Source organism: Podarcis erhardii, assembly GCF_964252035.2.
Source record: "Podarcis erhardii genome assembly, chromosome: 1".
In the NCBI taxonomy this organism is placed as follows: Eukaryota; Metazoa; Chordata; class Lepidosauria; order Squamata; family Lacertidae; genus Podarcis; species Podarcis erhardii.
In genome coordinates this window covers 118,688,226-118,710,851 of record NC_138497.1, presented here as the reverse complement: position 1 = coordinate 118,710,851, position 22,626 = coordinate 118,688,226, and the positions used below count along the sequence as shown (strand labels likewise).

The following is a 22,626-nucleotide window of genomic DNA, read 5'->3' as shown; positions in this document are numbered from 1 at the left end:
GTACTTCAACAGGACTCCCACGGCTGGTGGATAACCCTTCCCGGTCCCTATGCCGGGTAGTCAATAGGAGCCATTGCCTAAGGCCAATACCTTCCAATTCCTGTAATCAATAAAGTTGTGGCCTTTTACGCCCATTAACCTTAAATAATGTGTCCAGTGTCTTCATTTCACATGGGGGAGGGGACTTGCTACGCAAAGAAAAACAATACAGATGGATAGGTCCCATTCCACATTCTCCCTGCACCCAAAAGTTTTTAACTATAAGATGCCCTGGAACTTTGTGCTGAGGTGTGTCTTATAAACAAATGGGTGTTTCTGGATTCTCTTGGAAGCAGCTTTCATGCCACTGCCAGTAACAGATGAGCTCACCAGCAGATGAATTCTGAATTAAGTAATTTGGAAAAGAAAAAGACGGGGCTACATCTAACAACATACTTTCCTTTCATAACAAATGTTCCTGGCCTAATTCAGTGTTGTATCATATGATTATATATATATATATATATATATATATATATATATATATATATATATGCAAGTCCACTTGAGCCACTGATCTGCACGGCCAGCTTTTCTAATACAGTGGTACACTGATTTTAGAACAGCTTAGTTTATGAACAACTTGGAAATAGATTGCTTCAAACCTGGAAGGAGGTATTCTGGTTTGTGAACTTTGCCTTGGAAGCTGTTCGGTGTGTTCCATTTGTAAATTGAGCCCCCTGCTGCTAATCAGAGGCTTCCTGTTGAGTCTGTCAGCTGTTGAGTCCCAAGCAACCACACAACACAGAATTATTGTTTTTGCCATTTTTTGTGTTTTTGTTTGTGTGGCCTTTTCAGGTTTTTTGACTGTGACTTGTTCTTCGTTTTATGCGACTGACTTGTGACTGTGGCTTGTGACCTTGTTTTTGTGACTTGTTTTTGTGACTGTGTGGAACCCAGTTCAGCTACTGATTGATCAATCAGTCAATCAATCAATCAATTGTGTGACTGCAGAAATGGATAAAAGCCCCTCATCCAGACAATGACTATTGTCAATGCACGCAAGAAAAAAAATATATTTTAATTTTTATCATCTACAATACTGTCTTATTTTATAGTACAGTGCTTTGCTTATTGCTTTCATTTTATGGATCAATGGTCTCTTTAGATAGTAAAATTCATGTTAAATTGCTGTTTTAGGGGTTGTTTTTAAAAGTCTGGAACAGATTTATCCATTTTGGATTACTTTCTATGGGAAAGCATGCTTTGGTTTTAGAAGGTTTTGGTTTTAGAACGGACTTCCGGAACGGATTAAGTTTGGGAACCAAGATACCACTGTATGTTCTCTTCACTAAATAAACACCACACCCAAGCCTATACAAATGTGCTGTGCAGTGAAGGGAGCTAGCCACTGAGGGAGAGGGCACAGGCACTTAACTGAAGAAAGGCACAACACAGAGCAGGATACTCTCTAGTGTGAAAGCCTGCACAGGTGCTTTGTTCTTTATTGTCTGTGCAAGTCCAAGATGAGCTGGAATGAACTTTAATGGAAGACTTGTCTTCTTCACACTAACAGTGAGCTTACTTTGGGTGAGGCCTCTAGCTAGTGCAGATTCCAACGTGTTGGTTCGGATCCAAATGTAGGCATCTGTGAATGGAAGGGCTAATTCTACCTACAGAAGGCTTTTGATCAAGTGGAAGGATACAAGCTTTGTCGGACTGGTCATGTTGTGCGGATGCCTGATTTTCATCTTCCAAAGCAACTACTCTATTCCAAACTTAAAAATGGAAAGTGTGATGCTGGTTTACATTTTAAAAATGTAGTATAAACACCAACAATTGGGAAACACTTGCCTGTGTGTACACCAATTGGAGAACAGCCTTTACCAAAAGTGTCATGGACTTTGAAGACACTCAAACTCAGGAAGCAAGGGAGAAACGTGCTAAGAGGAAGGCACGCTTGGCAAATCCACATCATGATCAACTCCCACCTGGAAACCAATGTCCCCACTGTGGAAGGATGTGTGGATCCAGAATTGGCCTCCACAGTCACTTACGAACTCACTGTTAAAACTGTGTTTATGGAAGACAATCTTACTTGGCTACGAGTGATCGCCAAAGAAGAAGACAAGCTTGCAAAAGGGAGGGAGGGAGGAAGTGATTTCCATCACCAGCTACGCACTAACCCGGCAGCCCTCCACTGCTTCCAGGTGTCTCCCTTAAACCACCACAGCAGATTTTCAGATGCTGAAGGGTGATGGAGCAATATGATGAAATTGCTTCTCCCTGCCCCTGGCCCCTTCTGCTTTCTTAAGGTTTTCTGACTCAATGGAGGCTACCATTGGTGGTGGATTCATAAAACTACTCCAAAGGTTCCCCAGCCCTGTTTTCAATAAGGGCTGGACTCCAAATATGACAATTTTCAGTAACATCTATTAGGCTCTTGGTTATCTGTAGGCTGATCTACAGGCCAGAAAATCTCTCCAAGCACAGGTACCGCTGCCCATCTCAGTTTCTCAAGGCTCATGGAAGGAAAATGATTTCCCTCAATTCTCCAGTGCTATTTACCACTCTATTAACAAAGCTAGATGCAAATGTTTTCATGCTTTGTAAATTTTTGGAATTAATTAACAGAATTCAATTAACAAGGCCAGGGGTCTACCTATTTAATTTTCATACTCATATGATCTCTATTATCATCACATTCAAATCACTTTAATGTATGTATCTGCACATCAGTCCTATGTGCTGGGTTGCTTCACTGAGTTATTTCGCACATGTATGATGCTGCACCAATTTAAATTTTTTTAAGCACTATTTCAATGAATGCTACTTGAGCTATCAGAATACTTATAACACCATTACTCCACAAATTTGAATATGGTTCATAATATTATTCTGGTTAATATTATTCCAGCAAAAGTTATTATGGCATCATTTCACACAGGTATAGCAGAGAGCATGTTTCATTTATTAGAACGGTGCACTAGCAGTTAAAATCCATACCTCACAAATGTTGTAATATTAGAATAGCGTGTATTTTATTATTAATGCCTCGTTCTGGGATGGCAGGCTACTGGACAGACCCCCAGTCTACGGCAGCCACACATGCACACCTTAAAAAAACCACTGGAACATAAACCCCTGGCTGAACTTCTTGCATGTCCTATGTGCAGTGCTGCCCTTTGGAACACAAGATAGGGCAGCACACATGTGCAGTTGAAGCTTATCTTCTGATGTAGTTAACCTCGCTAAAAAAAAAAAAAAAACTGCAAGAATTAGCCAGTTATCTGAAATGTCACCTGTGTTAACTATACATGTGACAGTCCCTTCCATGCCTGCAAGCAAATTGTATTGACAACTCTATGATTCTATATTCTAGGTGCTCATCCATCATATCACTATGTAAACGGGTGACCATTTGATCTGAGTGTCTTTTTAATCCTTAATTAGAGGTGTTCATAACAGTAGCCCTTGACTTGAAGAATTCATAATTAAATTTTTGCTTTTTCTTCTTTTTAGCACTCTCTGGGTTGCGTCCAATGATAGTCCAACTCAAAGTAGACCAATTGAAATTTCAGTGGTACCTCGAGTTACAAATGCCTCAGGTTACAAATGCTTCAGGTTACAAACTCCACTAACCTGGAAGAGTTACCTCGAGTTGAGAACTTTGCCCCAGGATGAGAACGGAAATCATGTGCTGGCAGCGCAGCAGCAGCAAGAGGCTCCATTAGCAAAAGCATGCCTCTAGTTAAGAACAGTTTCAGGTTAAGAACGGACCTCCGGAATGAACTAAGTTCGTAACTAGAGGTACCACTGTAAAACACACAACTAACTTAGGTTAGTTAATTTCAATGGGTCTACTCTAACTAGAACTAGCATTAGATACAACTCATTGAAACCTTCCCTCACACACAAAATAAATGCATTAATAAATATTAACACTATTTATTTACACATGTCATATTTCATCATTCCAAAACTATTTACAGATGCTAGTCATCATCCAGTTTGTTAATCTACTCTTGACAAGAACAATTTTTTAGGCAGTAAATGTTTTAAACATAAACCAGTACCTTATAATCCATTTGTTCAGAGCAGTTGAAAACATAGACCATCATTCCAAGAGAACGGCCTAAGTCCTTGGTGGTTTCTGTTTTTCCTGTCCCTGCAGGGCCTGACAGTGCACCACTCATGTTCAAGTGAAGAGACTGTGTCAGTGTAATATAGCATCTGTAGAAACGGAAGCATAAGTTGCATTCTGACGTGGGGTTTCTTGCATTTGTTTTACTGGCTATAATGCTAGCACTTCTAACCTGATTTTTAATGTTCCTTTTTATAGTAGTAGTAGTAGTAGTAGTAGTAGTAGTAGTAGTAATTTATTATTTGTACCCCGCCCATCAGGCTGAGTTTCCCCAGCCACTCTGGGCAGCTTCCAACAAAGATTAAAAATACATTAAAATGTCACACATTAAAAACTCCCCTGAACAGGGCTGCCTTCAGATGTCTTTTAAATGTTAGGTAGTTGTTTATCTCTTTGACATCTGATGGGAGGGCATTCCACAGGGCAGGTGCCACTACTGAGAAGGCCCTCTGCCTGGTTCCCTGTAGCTTCGCTTCTCTCAGTGAGGAAACCGCCAGAAGGCCCTCGGTGCTGGACCTCAGAGACTGGGCAGAACGATGGGGGTGGAGACACTCCTTCAGGTATACTGCACTCCTGTGGGCTTTTTAATGAATATATAGTGCCAGGTCATAATACATTTTTAATAGCAGGAAAGAACTATATGCTGGTATACTGCCACCAATTTCTTCAATGCAAAACTCCCAGGTTTCACTGAGTTGGGGAAATTGCAAACAAAGTTTCTTTTCCCCCCACTGTAAACAATTAACATGGAAAGGAGCACTAATCTCTTTCTAGATTCCAATAGATTTCTAGAAGTGGTTTTTATGCTGTTTGAAAGATCACATAAAATGCAATGAACAACTAAGCGAATGTCGTGGAGATCAAATAAAGTGCCGTCTGAGCCCAGTCATATTTCTGTACATCAGAAAAGGCTGCAGAAGAAGCAAATTAAAATCTAGCCAACAATGCAGATGAGCAGGAATAAAGAGTTTTTGAATATTATTAGGCCGTAGTAAAGTAACTACCATATTGTATCATTCTTGCCAATCCTGGCTACAGGGAGCTATCCAGGGTTCTGTTCAGTGATGACTCACCTTGGATTGGACTGGACTTCTGAACTGACATTACTCTTCAAAACCTAACAGTTTAGCTCAACCTATGAGGATCCTGAGGACCTTATTACCACCACCCCTCCAGAAAGCCAATGCAAGGGAAGGCAGGAGTCTACTAGACTCCACATGTTTAGCATATTAAACTTCTCTGTTCCTCTTTCTCTACAACTTGCAGTGCTTAGCATGTAGTGTAAGGCACTTGGTAAACATGGAATAAATGAAGTCTGTGAATTCATTTGTACAATCAGCACTTATTGGCATGTTATGCAAATTATGAAATCCAGTAGCCTATTTAGTCACGTCTTGAGAAACTGAGGCTCTTCCAACCCACTCTCATTAGCATCCGCTAACCTAGATCCCAGTACAGTGGTACCTCGGTTTAAGAACTTAATCCATTCTGGAAGTCCGTTCTTAAACCGAAACTGTTCTTAAACCAAGGCACGCTTTCCCTAATGAGGCCTCCCGCCACCAGTGCTCTTCAACCATTCGGCTTCTGTTTTTAGACCGATGTAAAGTTCGCAAACCAGGACACTACTTCCAGTTTTGCGGAGTTCATAAACCAAATAGTTTGTAAACAGGGCTATTCTTAAACTGAGGTACCACTGTATTATCTCCCCACATTACCCTATCCCAACTTTCACCTGGTCCTCCTCACAAGCCTAGAGTTGTGTTATATCTAAGGTCCTTGTTGGTAAGGTCTCAGGTGGAAAAGAATCACAATACTGGGTATTTTAAATTGACATCTTCATAGTTATTGTGGACAGTAATATAAGAGTGCATTCCAATCAGAGGTAACACCAAGAAGCAAATGGAGAGGTCACTGTGTAGCAGCGGCTGCAAATGATAAAAGCCCAGATCCAGAAGCAACAGTAGCACCTTGAAAGGATGGGACAATCAAATAGAAGACTGTTTTATCGATAGCAAATTACTATTTGTGCACCTCCCAATTTATTATTACTATTCCTTGTTTTACTAATATTCACTGTGCTTCTAGATGGAAGGATTTTTTAGTGTCAGATAAGCCAACTCAGAGTGCCTCACGCACACATAATCCAAAAGGTGATTGTGGTGAACTCCATGTTTATCATAGCTAGTCCAAACAGCTCGCCAGCAGCCCAAAAGGAGCAACATATTGCTAGGGTTTTCTATGGAACTCTCCCACCAAGTAGCGTTCAGTTCCACCAGACAGAATTGATCACCAAAGGGACTTCTATTAATGGTGTAGAAACTCAAACAAGGTATAAAGCAATAGAACAATTTTATTATATTTTCCCCCAAGGTGATTTGTGTACAGTGGTACCTCGGGTTACGTACGCTTAAGGTTACATACGCTTCGGGTTACAGACTCCGCTAACCCAGAAATAGTACCTCGGGTTAAGAACTTTGCTTCAGGATGAGAACAGAAATCGTGCAGCAGCAGCAGGAGGCCCCATTAGCTAAAGTGGTACCTCAGGTTAAGAACAGTTTCAGGTTAAGAATGGACCTCCGGAACAAATTAAGTACTTAACCCGAGGTACCACTGTATTTATTTATTAAAAAAGAGATTTGCATACTGCCATGTGATTAAAAAAAACCCAAAGCGGTTTACAGCAATAAAAATATAAAACCATAAATAAAAACGATAGCATAAACGATAAAAGCAGGCATCAATTAACAACTGTAGAAGGGTATATTCTTAATTGCCTGCAAAGACTTACTGGAATAAAAAAGTTTTAAAACTGGCACAGAAATCATCTGTTGACTCACTAATACACAAGAACAGCAAAACTAACCATACCAAAAATAAGTTTATCTGTGCAGATTTCCATGTTGATTAGTGCTAGCCTCAACCTCTAGTTGGAATCCAGCAGGATAAGCATGGGTGGAAGGGCACAAAACAACATCATCTGTAGAAAACAAAAACTGCACTTGGTTTACAACATTTTTTCCTCAAACTCTTCCTCTGTATGAGGAAGCCATTGGCCTAAGCAAGTCCCAGTAGCATTAATTCTACTCACTGTGCTGTACTACACTGCTAGACATTTGCCGATAAGTTTGACAAGCTTTCCCCCCCTAATGTTTCCTCCTTGATTCCTCTTTTCAAACTAAAAGTGTCGTGTATGAACTTTTGGTGACATTTACTCTTCCCAAGGCCCCGTCTTGGCCTTTCCCCTTCCACCATTTATTCAGCCTCGGTTGAGACAGCTTTCTAGGATTCCTGCCACTGACATTGTTCGCTAGCTTGAAGAAATATCTTCTCCTATTTACCGCCCTGTGGTCTTTCATCTCTCATTCTAGAAGGCCCCACCAGGTCCTCCAGCTTTCTCTGAATCCTCTTCTTCCTCATTAGTCTTCTTCTCCGCCCTTGATCTTCATCTCCTTCACCTTTGTGATTGTCTTTTGTGTGCTCTCTGATATCTTTGACTTCCATAAAACCTTTCCCCGTAGCGCTACCATACTTTTGCTTTTTTCTGTGACCATCTCCACATGATCCTCTAACCCTACAGTACTTCTTATTATTACTGTATACCTGTTCCCCTTGTACTTTGCAAGTAGGTCTGCCTCCATTGGCTTCTGAAGGAGTAGGCTATTTCCTTTGTCCTTTCCTGATCACAATGCTCTACTTTTTTTCCTTAAACTCCACAAGGTGCCCTCCTTTGTTTGTTCTTGCATGCCCTCCTCCAGCACATTGATCCTATGCCTTTACTAAGATCTAATTGATCATGTCACTCTCTGCCCATCTGGTGAAATCTAAGTGGCCGGCCTTTCCTATCTTTTTTTTAACCAGCTGTTTCTGTCATGTACAAGAATGTTATTGTTCTTTTCAAAACTTTTAAAGTTTCACACACACGCACACACAAACGGGGAAGGATAGGTGAGGGATTCAGTTATAGCTAGGTGGATAACTTCATTGTTTAAAACCCACACACCCTGATACCTTTCTCTTAGAGGCCATAGGAAATGCCTTAACATACTATAAAGAATGGGAAAAAGTTTCTCCCAATGCACAACTTTGAAAGAAGCATGGGACATTATCTATTTTATGCATTTTTACTGCAGAGAAAGAGAGCGCTTTTCTAGCAATTATGGAAATGTAACTTTTCTGCCTATAGTCAGTAGTATGAGAAGGGCCATGGAGTAGGTAGAAAATTCACCACACTAAATGCTGATAGTACTTTCCTGTTGCTTTGTCTCCTGTTACCTGTCAAAATAAGAGCTCTGTGAAACTTATACAAAGCATAGAAATCAGAAACATCTAGCTTAGCAGGAAGATAATATTCCCCAGCATACGTGAACAACATAGATGTTGTTCTTAACATTATCTCCTACTAATTCCTTTGTGTCGGAGAACATTTGGTGAACTGGGTTAGCCTAAATAGTCTATGAACATTAAAAGCTTGCTGGTGGGTGAATTTCTACTAAGACAGTCCAGTTAAAACAGTTATAATCTGAAGGAGAAAAGCTTGGCCCTTGGATGTGGCCTCTGATTGCACTGAGGTCAGGATAGCAACTATATCTACTTCTAAGTCAACACCATGACAAATTCCTTTAGGTGACTGAAAGAGGTGCTTCTGTTAAATGGACACTTGGCCACAATAATCCAAGGCCACAGTTCAATTTGAAATTTCTGTAGTTTTTTGTTTTTTTTTAAGCATCTACCTGTAGAGAGTATTGTTAAAGCTATGGTTTTCCCAGTAGTGATGTATGGAAGTGAGAGTTAGACCATAAAGAAGGCTGATTGCCGAAGAATTGATGCTTTTGAATTATGGTGCTGGAGGAGACTCTTGAGAGTCCCATGGACTGCAAGAAGATCAACCCTCTCCATTCTGAAGGAAATCAGCCCTGAGTGCTCACTGGAAGGACAGATCGTGAAGCTGAGGCTCCAATACTTTGGCCGCCTCATGAGAAGAGAAGACTCCCTGGAAAAGACCCTGATGTTGGGAAAGATGAAGGGCACAAGGAGAAGGGGATGGCAGAGGATGAGATGGCTGGACAGTGTTCTCGAAGTTCTCAGCATGAGTTTGACCAAACCGCGGGAGGCAGTGGAAGACAGGGGTGCCTGGCGTGCTCTGGTCCAGGGGGTCATGAAGAGTCGGACATGACTAAACAACAACAAACAACACCTGTAGAGATCCATTTAAGACTCTGTGAATCATGCCACATGTTCTTGCGTTTGGTATTTCAAAGCCTATAATGGCCATTGAGATGCTTATTTATTAAGAGCTCAGTCCTGTATATTCACTGAGCCAAGTCTGAAGGGAAGAGTAATCTGAAAATGATTATGGAGCAATACATTCAAACTTGAGCACTAATGGGGATCGTTTCCTGACATGGAAAATGAGTTTGCTTGGAGACAGAGCAAATGAAGGGAAAACATTTAATCAGTGATTATCTATGTGGTAGCTTGATATTCACTTCATCAACACAACCTGCCCTTGATTATATTTTTCAGAAATCCTACCTTCTTTTAAATGAAGGCAGAAAAAAGAATTAGAAAGGTCTGGACAGCAAAAAATAAAATAAAAAATGCCTCACAGTCCTCTTGATCTTATTTTCACTTCTAGCAGTTTACTTGTCTTTAGAAACCACACACAAGATTTTGATTTTCATGTACGCAGGCCTGAAATCTAGTCATATATGGTCGTGTCTGGTTTAGATAATTATGACAGGATCTGAGTCTTCTAATAAATCAACACCTAGAAAACAGGTGTGAACATCATCTTCACTAAGCTTCAGCACCATCCAACTATTATCAAAACAGGTACCCAAAGTACCCACAAAATATTGTTCCCATATGCAACCCCATCAAAGATTGGTCCATTCAGTGGCTTAGACCCTATGTTGCCCTTCCACAAAGGAAACACACATTCCAGTCACTGCTGGCTCAATTTTTCTCTAATTTTCTCAGCACCTCCCACATTCTTCCAGTGGAGCAGATTTTCAGGAGACAAGAGAGGGTTGCTGGAGAAACTGGCAGAAATTACCTGCCTGCCTCCCACCCCTTCCTTCCTTCTGGAGCATCTCATGAGCAGAGCTCCACTCATGGCAACTTAGCATTCAAAGCCATTATCTTTATTCGTATCGTCTCCGTTTCACACACCACCACAATGGCTCAATATGCCATTCTTCCTGGAACATTTCCAGATCAGCAAAATGTAGGTAGCAAAATGGCATGGAAATTCTCGATGCCAGGCAGAAAAAACAAGTGCCATATACTACGTGGTATGTTTGAGGCATGCATCACGATGAGGCTTTTACAAGCCTGGTAAAGACAAAGTGTAGGCTATCCCCCATGTAAAATGATCCTTATGAAGGTTGTGAGAATCAGCTTTTTCTTACTGGTGTCATGCATCAGAAAACGCAGCTTTGAAAATATCCTGTTGTTTGGAGATGTTGTCAAAACTTTCTCCTGTCTTGACTTTTTTATTTTTTAAAAAAAATCTTTCCTGGAGCTAATCTTTATGCCGTGATCTCACTATTCCCAGCCTCCCTTCATCTTCTGCAGAAAAGACGCCAGAAAAGAAATATGATTTTTGACGCTAGGCGGGCCAACCATGCCTGTTTAGAGCACCTAGGCTGTGCCCTGCTTTGTGTTTCTGTGTGTATGTGTATCCTGAGTACAAAAGGTGCCGATGCCTGTGGAAAACAAATCTCATTCACTTCTCAGAAGCTTATTTCCATGCCTGATCCTTACACAAAATGGTAAATTAATAGGAATTTTCCATATTTTCATGCCACTTGGCAGCTTGATTATTTAAGTGCTTACTCGGTGCATTGAAAAAGAAACCCTAATCACCCCTTCAAAGTACATGGCTCCACACAAGGCTTCCCATGTCTCAAAATACAGAAGGATCATCATCACCATCATAATAGCATGGCAGCTGTGCTTTCTGCTAGCCAGGAAAGTTAGTCCTGTATATAGCAGACACACCTCAGCTACTGTCTGCCATCTGCCTAGTTAGCAGGCAGACAGCCACAGGAGGAGACAGAGACAGCTGCTCCCAACAATGCAGACAACATCAGTACTTCCTTAAAGGCTCTGGCAATGTGGATAAACAATTTCGGAGGAAAGAATATTCAAAATTGCTGCAGATTTTCTCCCTGCAACTGTTATTATGCATTGCACCACAACAAGATGATTATGTTCAGTGGAAAGTGATTTTTATTCAGCAACTGTTAAAAGAGTTCTGCACAGGCGCTTTCTTTCTTTTTAAACAGAGTGCCAGATAACAAGTCTAAAGGACCATTGTCCTGGAGAAAAAGCATTCATTCCATGCTAAAATAATAAAGGGACGTTCTTTTTCCTTTTTTAAATGAAATACACAGCTATTGTGGACCAATTCAGCGCTGCTTCTTCAGACCCAATGATCAACATTAAGAAAATACAAGGAAACCTCCTGAGTTCAGAGATGGGGAAGCTCTCTAGATGTCATTGGACTCCCAACTCACTTTTGGCCATGCCGGCTGGAAAGGAGCCTGGTGGGAATTGGAGTCCAACACCATCTGAAGTTCCACAGGCTCTCCATCCCTGGTCTGTTTTAAGAAGGGAATTGCAAACGTTGCCCTCCTCTCTGAATATTCACATTGTTCATCACAGTCCTGGACCTTTCGATATTTTATTCTTACATGTTCACTGGCAAATCATGAGATCGAGAAGAACCTCTAAGAGGATGGAACATGAAGGCCTACCACCTACCTCTCTTACAGCCACCTCCCTTCAACCAGTTTCAATGCGGTCCTCACCTGTCGGTCAGTGGCGTAATTACAAGCCTGGGGCTGTTTGGATTTGGATTTGATATCCCGCTTTATCACTACCTGAAGGAGTCTCAAAGCGGCTAATATTCTCCTTTCCCTTCCTCCCCCACAACAAACACTCTGTGAGGTGAGTGGAGTCAGAACGGTTTCTAGTCAGAACGGTTTCAGAGAGAGACAGAACTAACTGTGGTTAAAAAAGTAAAGTACCTAGGGGTAAACATAACAGCAAAAAATCTGAGTCTATTTAAGGATAACTATGAAAAATGTTGATCTGAAATTAAGAGAGACTTGGACAGTTGGACAAAATTGAAACTTTCTTTGTTAGGCCGAATTGCTGCTATTAAGATGAATGTATTGCCAAAAATGTTGTTTTTGTTTCAAACACTACAGATTGTGGACAAGACGGAGTGCTTCCGGAAGTGGCAGAGAGATATCTCTAAATTTGTCTGGCAGGGCAAAAAGCCCAGAATGAAGTTTAAGATATTAACTGATGCGAAAGAAAGAGGGGGCTTTGCCCTGCCAGACCTAAAGTTGTATTATGAAGCTGCAGCTTTCTGCTGGCTAAAAGACTGGCTACTTCTCGAAGACACTGACGTACTGGACCTGGAAGGTTTTAACAATGCTTTTGGTTGGCATGCATACTTATGGTATGACAAGGTTAAGATCAATAAGGCCTTTAAGAACCATATTGTCAGGAAAGCAGTGTTTAATGTCTGGACAAAATACAAAGACTTATTGGAAAACAAAACTCCAAGGTGGCTTTCACCTCTGGAAGCTAAGGCCCGAAAAAGACCCAATATGGAGACCAAATGGCCAAAATATTGGGAAATACTAGAAAAAGATGGAGACAATTGGAAATTGCAGAGTTTGGAGAAAATGAAGGATAAAGTGCGAGACTGGTTACATTACGCTCAGATTAAAGAAGTCTTTAAAAATGACAAAAAGTTAGGGTTCCAGGTGGAGAAATCGAAGTTGGAAACAGAACTGTTAGAGCCTAAGACTAAGGTACTTTCAAGAATGTATAACTTGCTGTTAAAATGGAACACACAAGATGAAATGGTTAAATCGGCTATGATAAAGTGGGCACAGGACATTGGGCATAACATTATGTTCGAGGACTGGGAAAGGTTGTGGACCACTGGGTTGAACTTCACTGCATGTAATGCTTTGAAGGAAAATGTAATGAAAATGATATACAGATGGTACATGACCCCTGTTAAACTTGCCAAAATATACCATTTGTCTGATAATAAATGTTGGAAATGTAAAGAAAATGAAGGAACATTCTTTCACCTCTGGTGGACTTGCCCTAGGGTGAAGGCCTTCTAGGAAATGATATATAATGAGCTGAAAAAGGTATTTAAGTATACCTTCACCAAGAAACCAGAGGCCTTCCTTCTGGGTATGGTCGGCCAGAAGGTGTTAAAGAAGGACCGAACATTCTTTATGTATGCAACAACGGCAGCAAGGATACTCATCGCCAAGCATTGGAAAACTCAAGATCTACCCACACTGGAAGAGTGGCAGATGCAACTGATAGACTACATGGAACTAGCCGAGATGACTGGCAGAATCCGAGACCTGGGAGAGGAGAGGGTTGAAGAAGATTGGAAGAAATTTAAGATTTATTTTAAAAAAACATTGTAATTTGGTTGAATGTTAAGAAAGGATGCTAGATCATAAATAATTGAGCACCACTAAATTAGATAGAATCAAGATGACAAGTAAGTTGAGGAAAAATTATATACCCTTTAGAGAATTAATAGACTATATTTAAATGAATGGGACACAAGAATGTAAACAAGATGATAAATTGCGGGCAAGAATTGATAATGATGCAAGTGGGAGCGGGAGATGTGAGGGAGTCCAAAGAAGTTAAGAAAATATGTTATGATATATGTTATATTGTTCTTTATCTTTGCACTTATGTTTAAAAATCTCAATAAATATATATTAAAAAAAAAAGAGGTGAGTGGGGCTGAGTGAGAGACTTCAAAGAAGTGTGACTAGCCCAAGGTCACCCAGCAGCTGCATGTGGAGGAGCGGAGATGCGAACCCAGTTCCCCAGATTACGAGACTACTGCTCTTAACCACTACACCACACTGGCTCCAAGGTATTTGTAAAAGTACTGAAACTGAGCATCACAAATGTTGACAAAGCACTTGCCCTGCTCTTCATCCCACCTACCACCTACCTCTCTTACAACCGCCTCCCTTCAACCAGTTTCAATATGGTCCTCACCTGTCGGTCAGTGGTGTAATTACAAGCCTGGGGCTGTTTCCAAGGTATTCGTAAAAGTACTGAAACTGAGCGTCACAAATGTTGACGAAGCACTTGCTCTGCTCTTCGTCCCACCTGTGACGCAACTGCGATAGCCAAGTAAACGCCTGGCCGTTGGAAACCTGAAATGTAAAGAGGAAGAGAGCAACAGGTTAACAGATGTTTCCGGAAACAGCCCAAAGAGTAAGGAGAGAAAAGGGCAGTCTGGACTGCAGCCTTTTTGGCCGCAGTTGCTTCTTGTGCTGGCTGAACATAATCCGCTTTTGAAACTCCCCTGAATTTCAAAAGCAGCTTATCAAGTGCAGGGCTGCTATATAAGAGCAAGGGGCAAAGGGATCTTACTGCCCCCACAGAGTTCCCTGCGTGGAGCCCGGTGGCCTATAGTTTAATGTAGAGATAAAGGGGCCTCTAAGCTCCTTGGCCTCATACTTGAAGCTTAAGTAGGAACCAGCCACCAAGCAGAAGAAAACAAAACACTCTTTGCATACGTTTATTGGGCGCAGCTATTCAATTTACCTCTTGAAACTATCAGTTGGTTCTGTAAAGGGCAAGCCATTGACAAAGCTCAGCTACTTTTCTCCATTTCTTATATTCCTTCCTTAAAGACAAGCTACACAGAATAGATATTGCCCTCAACAAGAGCTCAAATGCTTAGCACCTCGCATTGCAGTAGCCTAAACCACTAGAGCAGTGTTTCTCAACCTGTGGGTCCCCAGATGTTGTTGGACTACAACTCCCATCATTCCTAGCCAGCATGACCAGGTCAGGGATGATGGGAGTTGTAGTCCAACAACATCTAGGGCCCACTCTGGTGAGACAGTCTGCGGGCAGGTAGGGTCTCAGTCTGCGTACCAGGTGGAGCTGATAAACAGCTGCCCTGGACACAGAATTGACCTGTGCCTCCATGGACAGCTGTGAGTCCAAAATGACTCCAAAATGACAGGCTGCGCACCTGGTCCTTCAGGGGCACAGTTACCCCATTCAGGACCAGGGAGTCCTCCACACCTGCCCACCTCCTGTCCCCCCAAAACAGTACTTCTGTCTTGTCAGGATTCAACCTCGATCTGTTAGCCACCATCCATCCTCCAACCGCCTCCAAACACACAGGACCTTCACCGCCTTCACTGGTTCCGATTTGAAAGAGAGGTAGAGCTGGGTATCATCCGCATACTGATGAACACCCAGCCCAAACCCCCTGATGATCTGTCCCAGCGGCTGCATGTAGATGTTGAAAAGCATGGGGGAGAGGACAGAACCCTGAGGCACCCCACAAGTGAGAGCCCAGGGGTCTGAACACTCATCCCCCACCACCACTTACTGAACACAGCCCAGGAGGAAGGAGCAGAACCACTGTATAACAGTGGCCCCAGCTCCCAGCCCCTCTAGATGGTCCAGAAGGAAGTTATGGTCAATGGTGTCAAAAGCCATTGAGAGATCCAGCAGAACTAGGAAACAGCTCTCATCTTTGTCCTTAGCCCGCCAGAGATCATCGACCAGTGCGACCAAGGCAGTTTCAGTCCCATGATGACTGAAGGTTTAGACTACAGTGCCACCCAGTCCCTATAAGAAGCTGCAAGGTACATGTCCCTCCATCCGGTCTCTCCTTCTCTCAGCATCTGCTACCTGAAGAAGCTGCATCACTCTGCCTAGTAAGAGAGCCATTCCTCAGTGCAGCCTACTGAGAGCATCTTGCTCACCCACCTCCCTAAAAAAGAAAACCCAAAGCTGTAATGGCCTTCTGCGTGCAAGACATGACATGAGCTTTACCACTAAGCTGTTAGTACACACAGATTTTGAGTGAGGCCTAGAAGGAGCTTTTAAGTTATCATTGACGTCTTGCCGGGTGGGGGGTGGGCAGCCAACAATGCACTAAAAGAAGAGAAGAGAAAGTACTCTGCCAAATTAATATCCAATCATAGTATTTTATACAATATAAATCGCAAAGCCAGCTGGAATAAATGCACATTTTCATGGTAACATTTAACAGGTCTGGGACAGATCACGGAGAACCTGCTGTCACTTTATAGCATACATTTTTAATAAGACACTTTAAACATTTGGACAAACACACACATATCTATATATATTTAAATAGCATTTTTTTCAACTGGTAAATGCAATTATCTTCAGTCCTGAATCAAAAGAAAAAGGACAGAAATTGACTGGATCAAAATATTCTGTCATCATTATACATAAGCAACCCGAAATCTTTTCAACAAATGAAATTATTCTTTATCTTATGCTTTTAAAAATGCATTAGGGTAATTGCTCTGCAACAAATTACCTTCTGTGCTATAAGCTTGGCTACAACATCTCTAGCATGTACATCAATTGTGCATATTGTCATGATCTTCTGACGATCTCCAGGGGTGAGTTCCCCTAACAGCATGTTTATAAGGGCGTTCAGTTGAGCAATCTGCAAAATAATTATATTTCAATGGAGATATTACACTGCGAAGGGGAAAAAACCTATTATATGTCAAGTGCTAAATGGAGCAGTTCTGGTAGCAAGGCATACTTATTGGTGCTTTTAATCAACGCAAATAACTTTTGCAAACTAATAGTGGTATTGTTTTCTCGTAATTGTAATTTGCTTCCTTAATAACAAAGATACACTTTTCAGCTAGTAGCCATTACTTTTATTCCAATATGAATTAAATACTGGTGGGCAGACTCATTTGTACTGCATTTGCTTTCGTGTTCAGTGTGATGGAATTATTAAGAGGTTGAAATGTAGCACATATCATACAGCATTTTAGAAAAACAATCCGTAATAGCCAAACTGTGCTTTGTTATTTAAACTCCTTTATCAAGATTAAGAGGGGGGGGGGGAGAGGATTGTGTTCATTTATTCTGCTGCATTAGGAGTACAATCATATGCTTAAGATCTGAAGGCTGAGGTGCTGTAGAATTGGGCAGAAGCCTATCATGTCAGCGGAATGCCACTCCTGTGTAGGAAAAAGGGAGAAATTAGATTCAGTTTGCATTTAAAGGTGAACGAATGTGTCTGATGACTGTCTGCTACTACGAGCGGCTGTGGTGGTGGTGGTTAGGGAACTGTTCTCTATTGTCTGCACTGTGGCTTCGAGTCCAGGAAGTCCCTCTCCTTTGCAGGCAGGGGAAAGGTGAGTGGAACCATCTCTCTTATCCCTCTGGTAAGGCTTAAACTCCCCTCTCCTGCTTCCTAGCCCCATGCCCATTGCAGAGCACTAGACAATGGCTGCTATCAGGGTGTATCTGCCATTGTTGCATAACCTTGGTGACCTGGCCAAATGCTCCCTCTCCCTCCCCGGGTGACTCTGGAACCCTTGTTCTAAGAAGGACTGTGTATGCTCTATGCCAGGGGTTGGCAAACTATGGTCCGCGGGCCAAATGAGGCCCACAAGGGTCGCTAACTTGGCCCGGCCGCTGGGAAGCCGCTGCTCCTTCTCACGTGAAGTCCTCCTTCAGGAGGTGCAGAAGGAGGAAAAGGAGGAGGCGGAGATGCCGCTGGTGGGAAAAGAGGCACCATCCAGGGCGGGGGAGGAGACGAGAGATTTACGGGGGGGGGGGGAGCGAGAGGGTGGGGAGAACAGGCAGGAGCTCTCCCCACTGGCTGCGCGGCAGCAGTATACCTGAAGGAGCGTCTCCACCCCCATCGTTCTGCCCGGACACTGAGGTCCAGCGCCAAGGGCCTTCTAGCGGTTCCCTCATTGTGAGAAGCAAAGCTACAGGGAACCAGGCAGAGGGCCTTCTCGGTAGTGGCACCCCCCCTGTGAAACGCCTTCCCATCAGATGTCAAAGAGATAAACAACTACCTGACATTCAGAAGACATCTGAAGGGAGCCCTGTTCAGGGAAGTTTTTAATGTGTGACATCTTAGTGTATTTTTGGTCTTCGTGGAAGCTGCCCAGAGTGGCTGGGGAAACCCTGCTAGATGGGCGGCGTACAAATAATAAATTATTATTATTATTATTATCTGGCCTCCGCTGCTGGCGGGAAGGCCTCTGGAGACCTTACTGCAGTCCAGAGCTCACCCCACCGCCAGTGCGGCGGTGATTCAGCCTCTGCTGCTGGCGGGAGGGCCCCCATCCCACCCCCAAAGCATGGAAGAGGTGCCGGCAGCAGGAGGCCCAGCAGGTCGCAAGGAAGCACCAAACCCAGGAGAGGACCCCCCCATCCAAACAATGACTATCATCAGTGCAGGTAATAATTTTTTAAAATTTTTATCATCTACAATACCGTCTGGCCTGCCTGGTGCTCTTGCATGGAGCGTGTCCTTTTAAAATGCATCTGTGGGTTATTTGTGGGCCCCTCCTGGTGTGCATAGGAATTCATTCATTCCCCCCCCCCAAAAAAAATATAGCCAGCCCCCCACATGATCTGAGGGACAGTGGACCGGCCCCCTGCTGAAAGGGTTAGCCGACCCTTGCTCTATGCAGCCCCACTGAGCAGGGAGGCTGTGTTTTATGCCTTCTTCCTCCCTTCTGTGTTTATGTGGCTCATCAGATAGCAAGGAGGAGAAGCAATAAGTGGATGTGAACTCCTGCTTGGAAAGGACGCCTGGGATCTGCTCCACCTCCAGCCACTGAGATCTTTTGATGGAGCCCACTTTTATTCATGTATTTGTTGAAAGGAACTTGAATACTGCTGAATATTTCGCAAATTCAGCGGTCCCTCATGACTAGTGTGGCAGGCCATCCCCTGTGGAGCTTGCTGCCAACAGAATACTGATATGCTTTCTTTTAGAGTTTTTTACAAACTGTACTGAGTTCAGACAAGCCTTTGGGACACAAAATTTTTACCAACCAGTTTTTTTATGTTTGTATTGATGCCCTTGTAGTATTGTTTTTATGCGTGCACTGCCATATTCATTTTTGTGTGGGTGTGTGCCATAAATATTTTAATAATAATAATTGGTGCTTGAGGAGATTCTTGAGAGTCCTATGGACTGCAAGAAGATCAAACCTAGCCATTCTGAAGGAAATCAGCCCTGAGTGCTCACTGGAAGGACAGATCCTGAAGCTGAGGCTCCAATACTTTGGCCACCTCATGAGAAGAGAAGACTCCCTGGAAAAGACCCTGATGTTGGGAAAGATGGAGGGCACAAGGAGAAGGGGACGACAGAGGACGAGATGGTTGGACAGTGTTCTCGAAGCTACAAGCATGAGTTTGACCAAACTGCGGGAGGCAGTGGAAGACAGGAGTGCCTGGCGTGCTCTGGTCCATGGGGTCACGAAGAGTCGGACACGACTAAACAACTAAACAACAACAACAATAAACTGTCAGCAGCAAAGGCTATTTCTGGGGCTGATGCTGGGACATTTGTGTTGCAAGCTGTGTGTTTTGTGGCACGTTACACATGCTCCCCTTTCGAGGGCTATTGCACTTGCCTGTTTGCGGTTGTAATCTTTCAAGGCCGTTTCAAAGCCTTCCTCGAGCCGGTCAAAAGCCATTCTGACATCAGCTGCCCACCAGATTTGACTGCTGGTTAAAGCCACTTGGGCTGGGAAGTCAAACAGCCACTGGTCTCGGGACTTATCTTCGTAGGCTGCCACAGCTTCCATTATCTTCTGCTTGACTGTCCTGTGCATGGCCTCCTCCAAAGAGCTTAACCAGCATTCTGCCTGAAGCATGTAGACAGGCACACCGATATTATAGAGTCAAGCAGTAGAAAAACCCACTTCTTTTTAACGTGCTTTCGTGCCTCTTTCATACAATGTACACAGACAAAGGAATAGAAGGGAAATCATTCATTCAGATATGTCCCTAGTCTCAGTAATTCCTCCATGCCCCCCCATTCACTCCCCCTGTGCTCAACAATAGGGGGAGCTCCTCTCCAATTCTGAGGTTCTAGGACTCTGTGCTTTTAGGTGGTGCCTATCAATGACCTTTCACACAAGGTCCTGTTTTTTGCAGTGTCGAAGGTTCCTCTGCTTTCCTTGGACCTAGAATTCCAAAAGCCCTTAAACAGATGCAGGAAGAGGCTGCTGGCAGGCTGATAAACAGTACAGCGGTACCTCGGGTTAAGCACCTAATTCGTTCCAGAGGTCCGTTCTTAACCTCAAACTGTTCTTAACCTGAAGCACCGCTTTAGCTAATGGGGCCTCCCACTGCCGCCGTGTGATTTCTGTTCTCATCCTGAAGCAAAGTTCTTAACCCAAGGTACTATTTCTGTGTTAGCGGAGTCTGTAACCTGAAGCATCTGTAACCTGAAGCATATGTAACCCAAGGTACCACTGTATTAAAAACATATATATATATATTAATTGGTTTTCACTTATTACTTTACAATACCGATGTACCAAAGCCAACACCATTTCCTCCCCATCCCCCCATACATTTACATTTCTATTTCCTCAATCTATCATATTATTCTTTTCTCCTTCCTCCCACTTCCCTCTGCCCCCACTCGATTTCCTCCACATTATACAATTTACAATAATCTTTGCATTCTACAACCTTCTCAAATCATCTATATATTCTTATTATCTTTCCTTACTAATTTTTCTTCCAACCATGTATTAAAAACATATTGGCTATGCTTCCCAACTGCTTCTGACCTTCCTTTTATTTTATTTTATTTTAAAAATAAAATAAAATAAAATACATAAATAAAACAAAACAAAGCAAAATACTTGATTTGCACTGACTTGCTGTGGACTTTGCTAGGCTAATTGTTCTCAGCTCCAGATCCAGATACGATACCCTTGCTCTCTGCCTCTGGATTTACCTGCCCCTTGCAGAAACAGGGCTCCGAGAAGACCACAAACTCTCCTTCTCTGCTGTACATCCCTATGGCCATTTGTATTTCAGTGTTTGTGTCCTCTTCAAATTTAAGGTCGGCCACATTGTCAAAGAGCTTCACCAAGTGCCTGGTAATCTGTTGACCAGGTTTACAAAGTTAATAATGTTATGGCTTCAGTTTGCTGCCATCAAGAATTAGCAAAGCAAACAACGTCAGTGGGAGGAGACAAAAAATACCTGCTTGGGATGCGTTCCTTTAGAGATGATTTCTAACAAATCCACTGCAGAGACAAAATAGAATCTTGGAAAGGTGAGTCTCTTGGCATCTAAGTAATCGGCTAAGGATTTCTCACAAAGTGTGAGCCTGAAGAACAAAGTCCACAAATGTAAAAGAAAGAAAGACAATGATTTCTAACATAAATTAGAATTGCCAGTGAGGCAGTCACTGGAGTCAAGTACCCATAATCTATCTTGCAGAAGATAGATTGCTGGGAGATCATTGAGCAAGGGTTTTGATTTTCAATTCTAGCAACAAAAATTCTCCCCTCCTTCCCACAAAAAGGGCTTTTAGAACCCTGTTCAGATGTATACTTCCATAAGTAAGCCTTAAATCCATTTAAGTCAAACCTTTGTTGAAGAACTTCCAGTTTTCCAAGTAATCCCATCTGATTTGTTACTTCTATGACTTTTTTTGCCTTCACCACCACAGCCATAAGTTCCTGAACAACCAAGAGGGAGGAAAAGCAGAAGGAAATGAAAATAATATTTCAAAGTGGGATGGAGCTTCTTTTTGAGAGTCAACAGGGCATTTCAAGCAGAGTGTTGCATTTGCATAGGGAAGAGGGTAAAAATCTCTGCTCAGCCATGAATGTGAATTTAAGACAATCTGGCTAAGTCATATTTAGTCTGAAAAAATATGTCTGTTAGAATTACCTGCTTTATGTGGTTAATTGTGAGAAAGGATCTGGGCAAAGAGGTTGAATAATAGTAGTAGTAAGTGATGCCAATAAAGGTATTTGATTTGATTTGATTTAGTAATAGTAGTAGTAATAATTGGTTCCAAGGTGGGATACAAAAAAAAAAATTAATTCAGAATTTTAAAGTAATTAAAACAAATTACCATCATGGGACTAGAGTGGGTACAAAACACACACATCTCAAGTGTGAGAGGCCAGGGTAAAGAGATGCATATTCAGCATTCAACTTCATTATACAGTAGTTTATTATTATAATAGTAACACAGCTTTGAAGACGGTCTTTAAGCTGTTACCAGATCAACATGACTACCCCTTGGAATTTGTATTTATGTAAGAAACATGTCACATTAAAAACTTGAAACAAAAGCTAGTTCTGTCCATTATACAAAAGTATTTCTGCACAACTGCTTGAAAGTGACTCTTGATGACCAAATGTGACCAGATGAGTGACAATTCAATAGCCTCTAAAAATTCAGCAGCTATAGAGTTTAAGAGAGATTAAAATTGCAGGCTTTCGATTCTGGTTTGCCTTAATGGAGGCAGCTCCCATAGCAGCGGGAGAGTATAGGCGATGGAAAAACAAGGATGATAGAGGGTAAATCATTATTGCAAATTCCTCCCAGGGGCGGGGGAGGGGAACGGGCTTCACTCGCAGGCTGTCTTGTTACCTGGCTTCGCTCTAGCATGGAATCC

General features: G+C 42.4%; 1 protein-coding gene across 1 annotated transcript in view; it reads right to left on the bottom strand.

Annotated features, from left to right (window-relative positions):
• LOC309335313 (dynein axonemal heavy chain 11-like) overlaps nt 1–22,626 on the bottom strand; it is a 218,587-nt gene that overhangs the window by 160,218 nt on the left and 35,743 nt on the right. The window contains exons 18-24 of the mRNA XM_081850263.1: nt 21,584–21,675; nt 21,194–21,320; nt 20,943–21,092; nt 19,603–19,836; nt 16,515–16,646; nt 14,192–14,352; nt 4,056–4,212 (exon numbers count right to left, since the gene is read on the bottom strand). Of these exons, the coding sequence (XP_081706389.1) occupies nt 4,056–4,212; nt 14,192–14,352; nt 16,515–16,646; nt 19,603–19,836; nt 20,943–21,092; nt 21,194–21,320; nt 21,584–21,675 (1,053 nt within the window). The remainder of the gene's footprint in view (nt 1–4,055; nt 4,213–14,191; nt 14,353–16,514; nt 16,647–19,602; nt 19,837–20,942; nt 21,093–21,193; nt 21,321–21,583; nt 21,676–22,626) is intronic.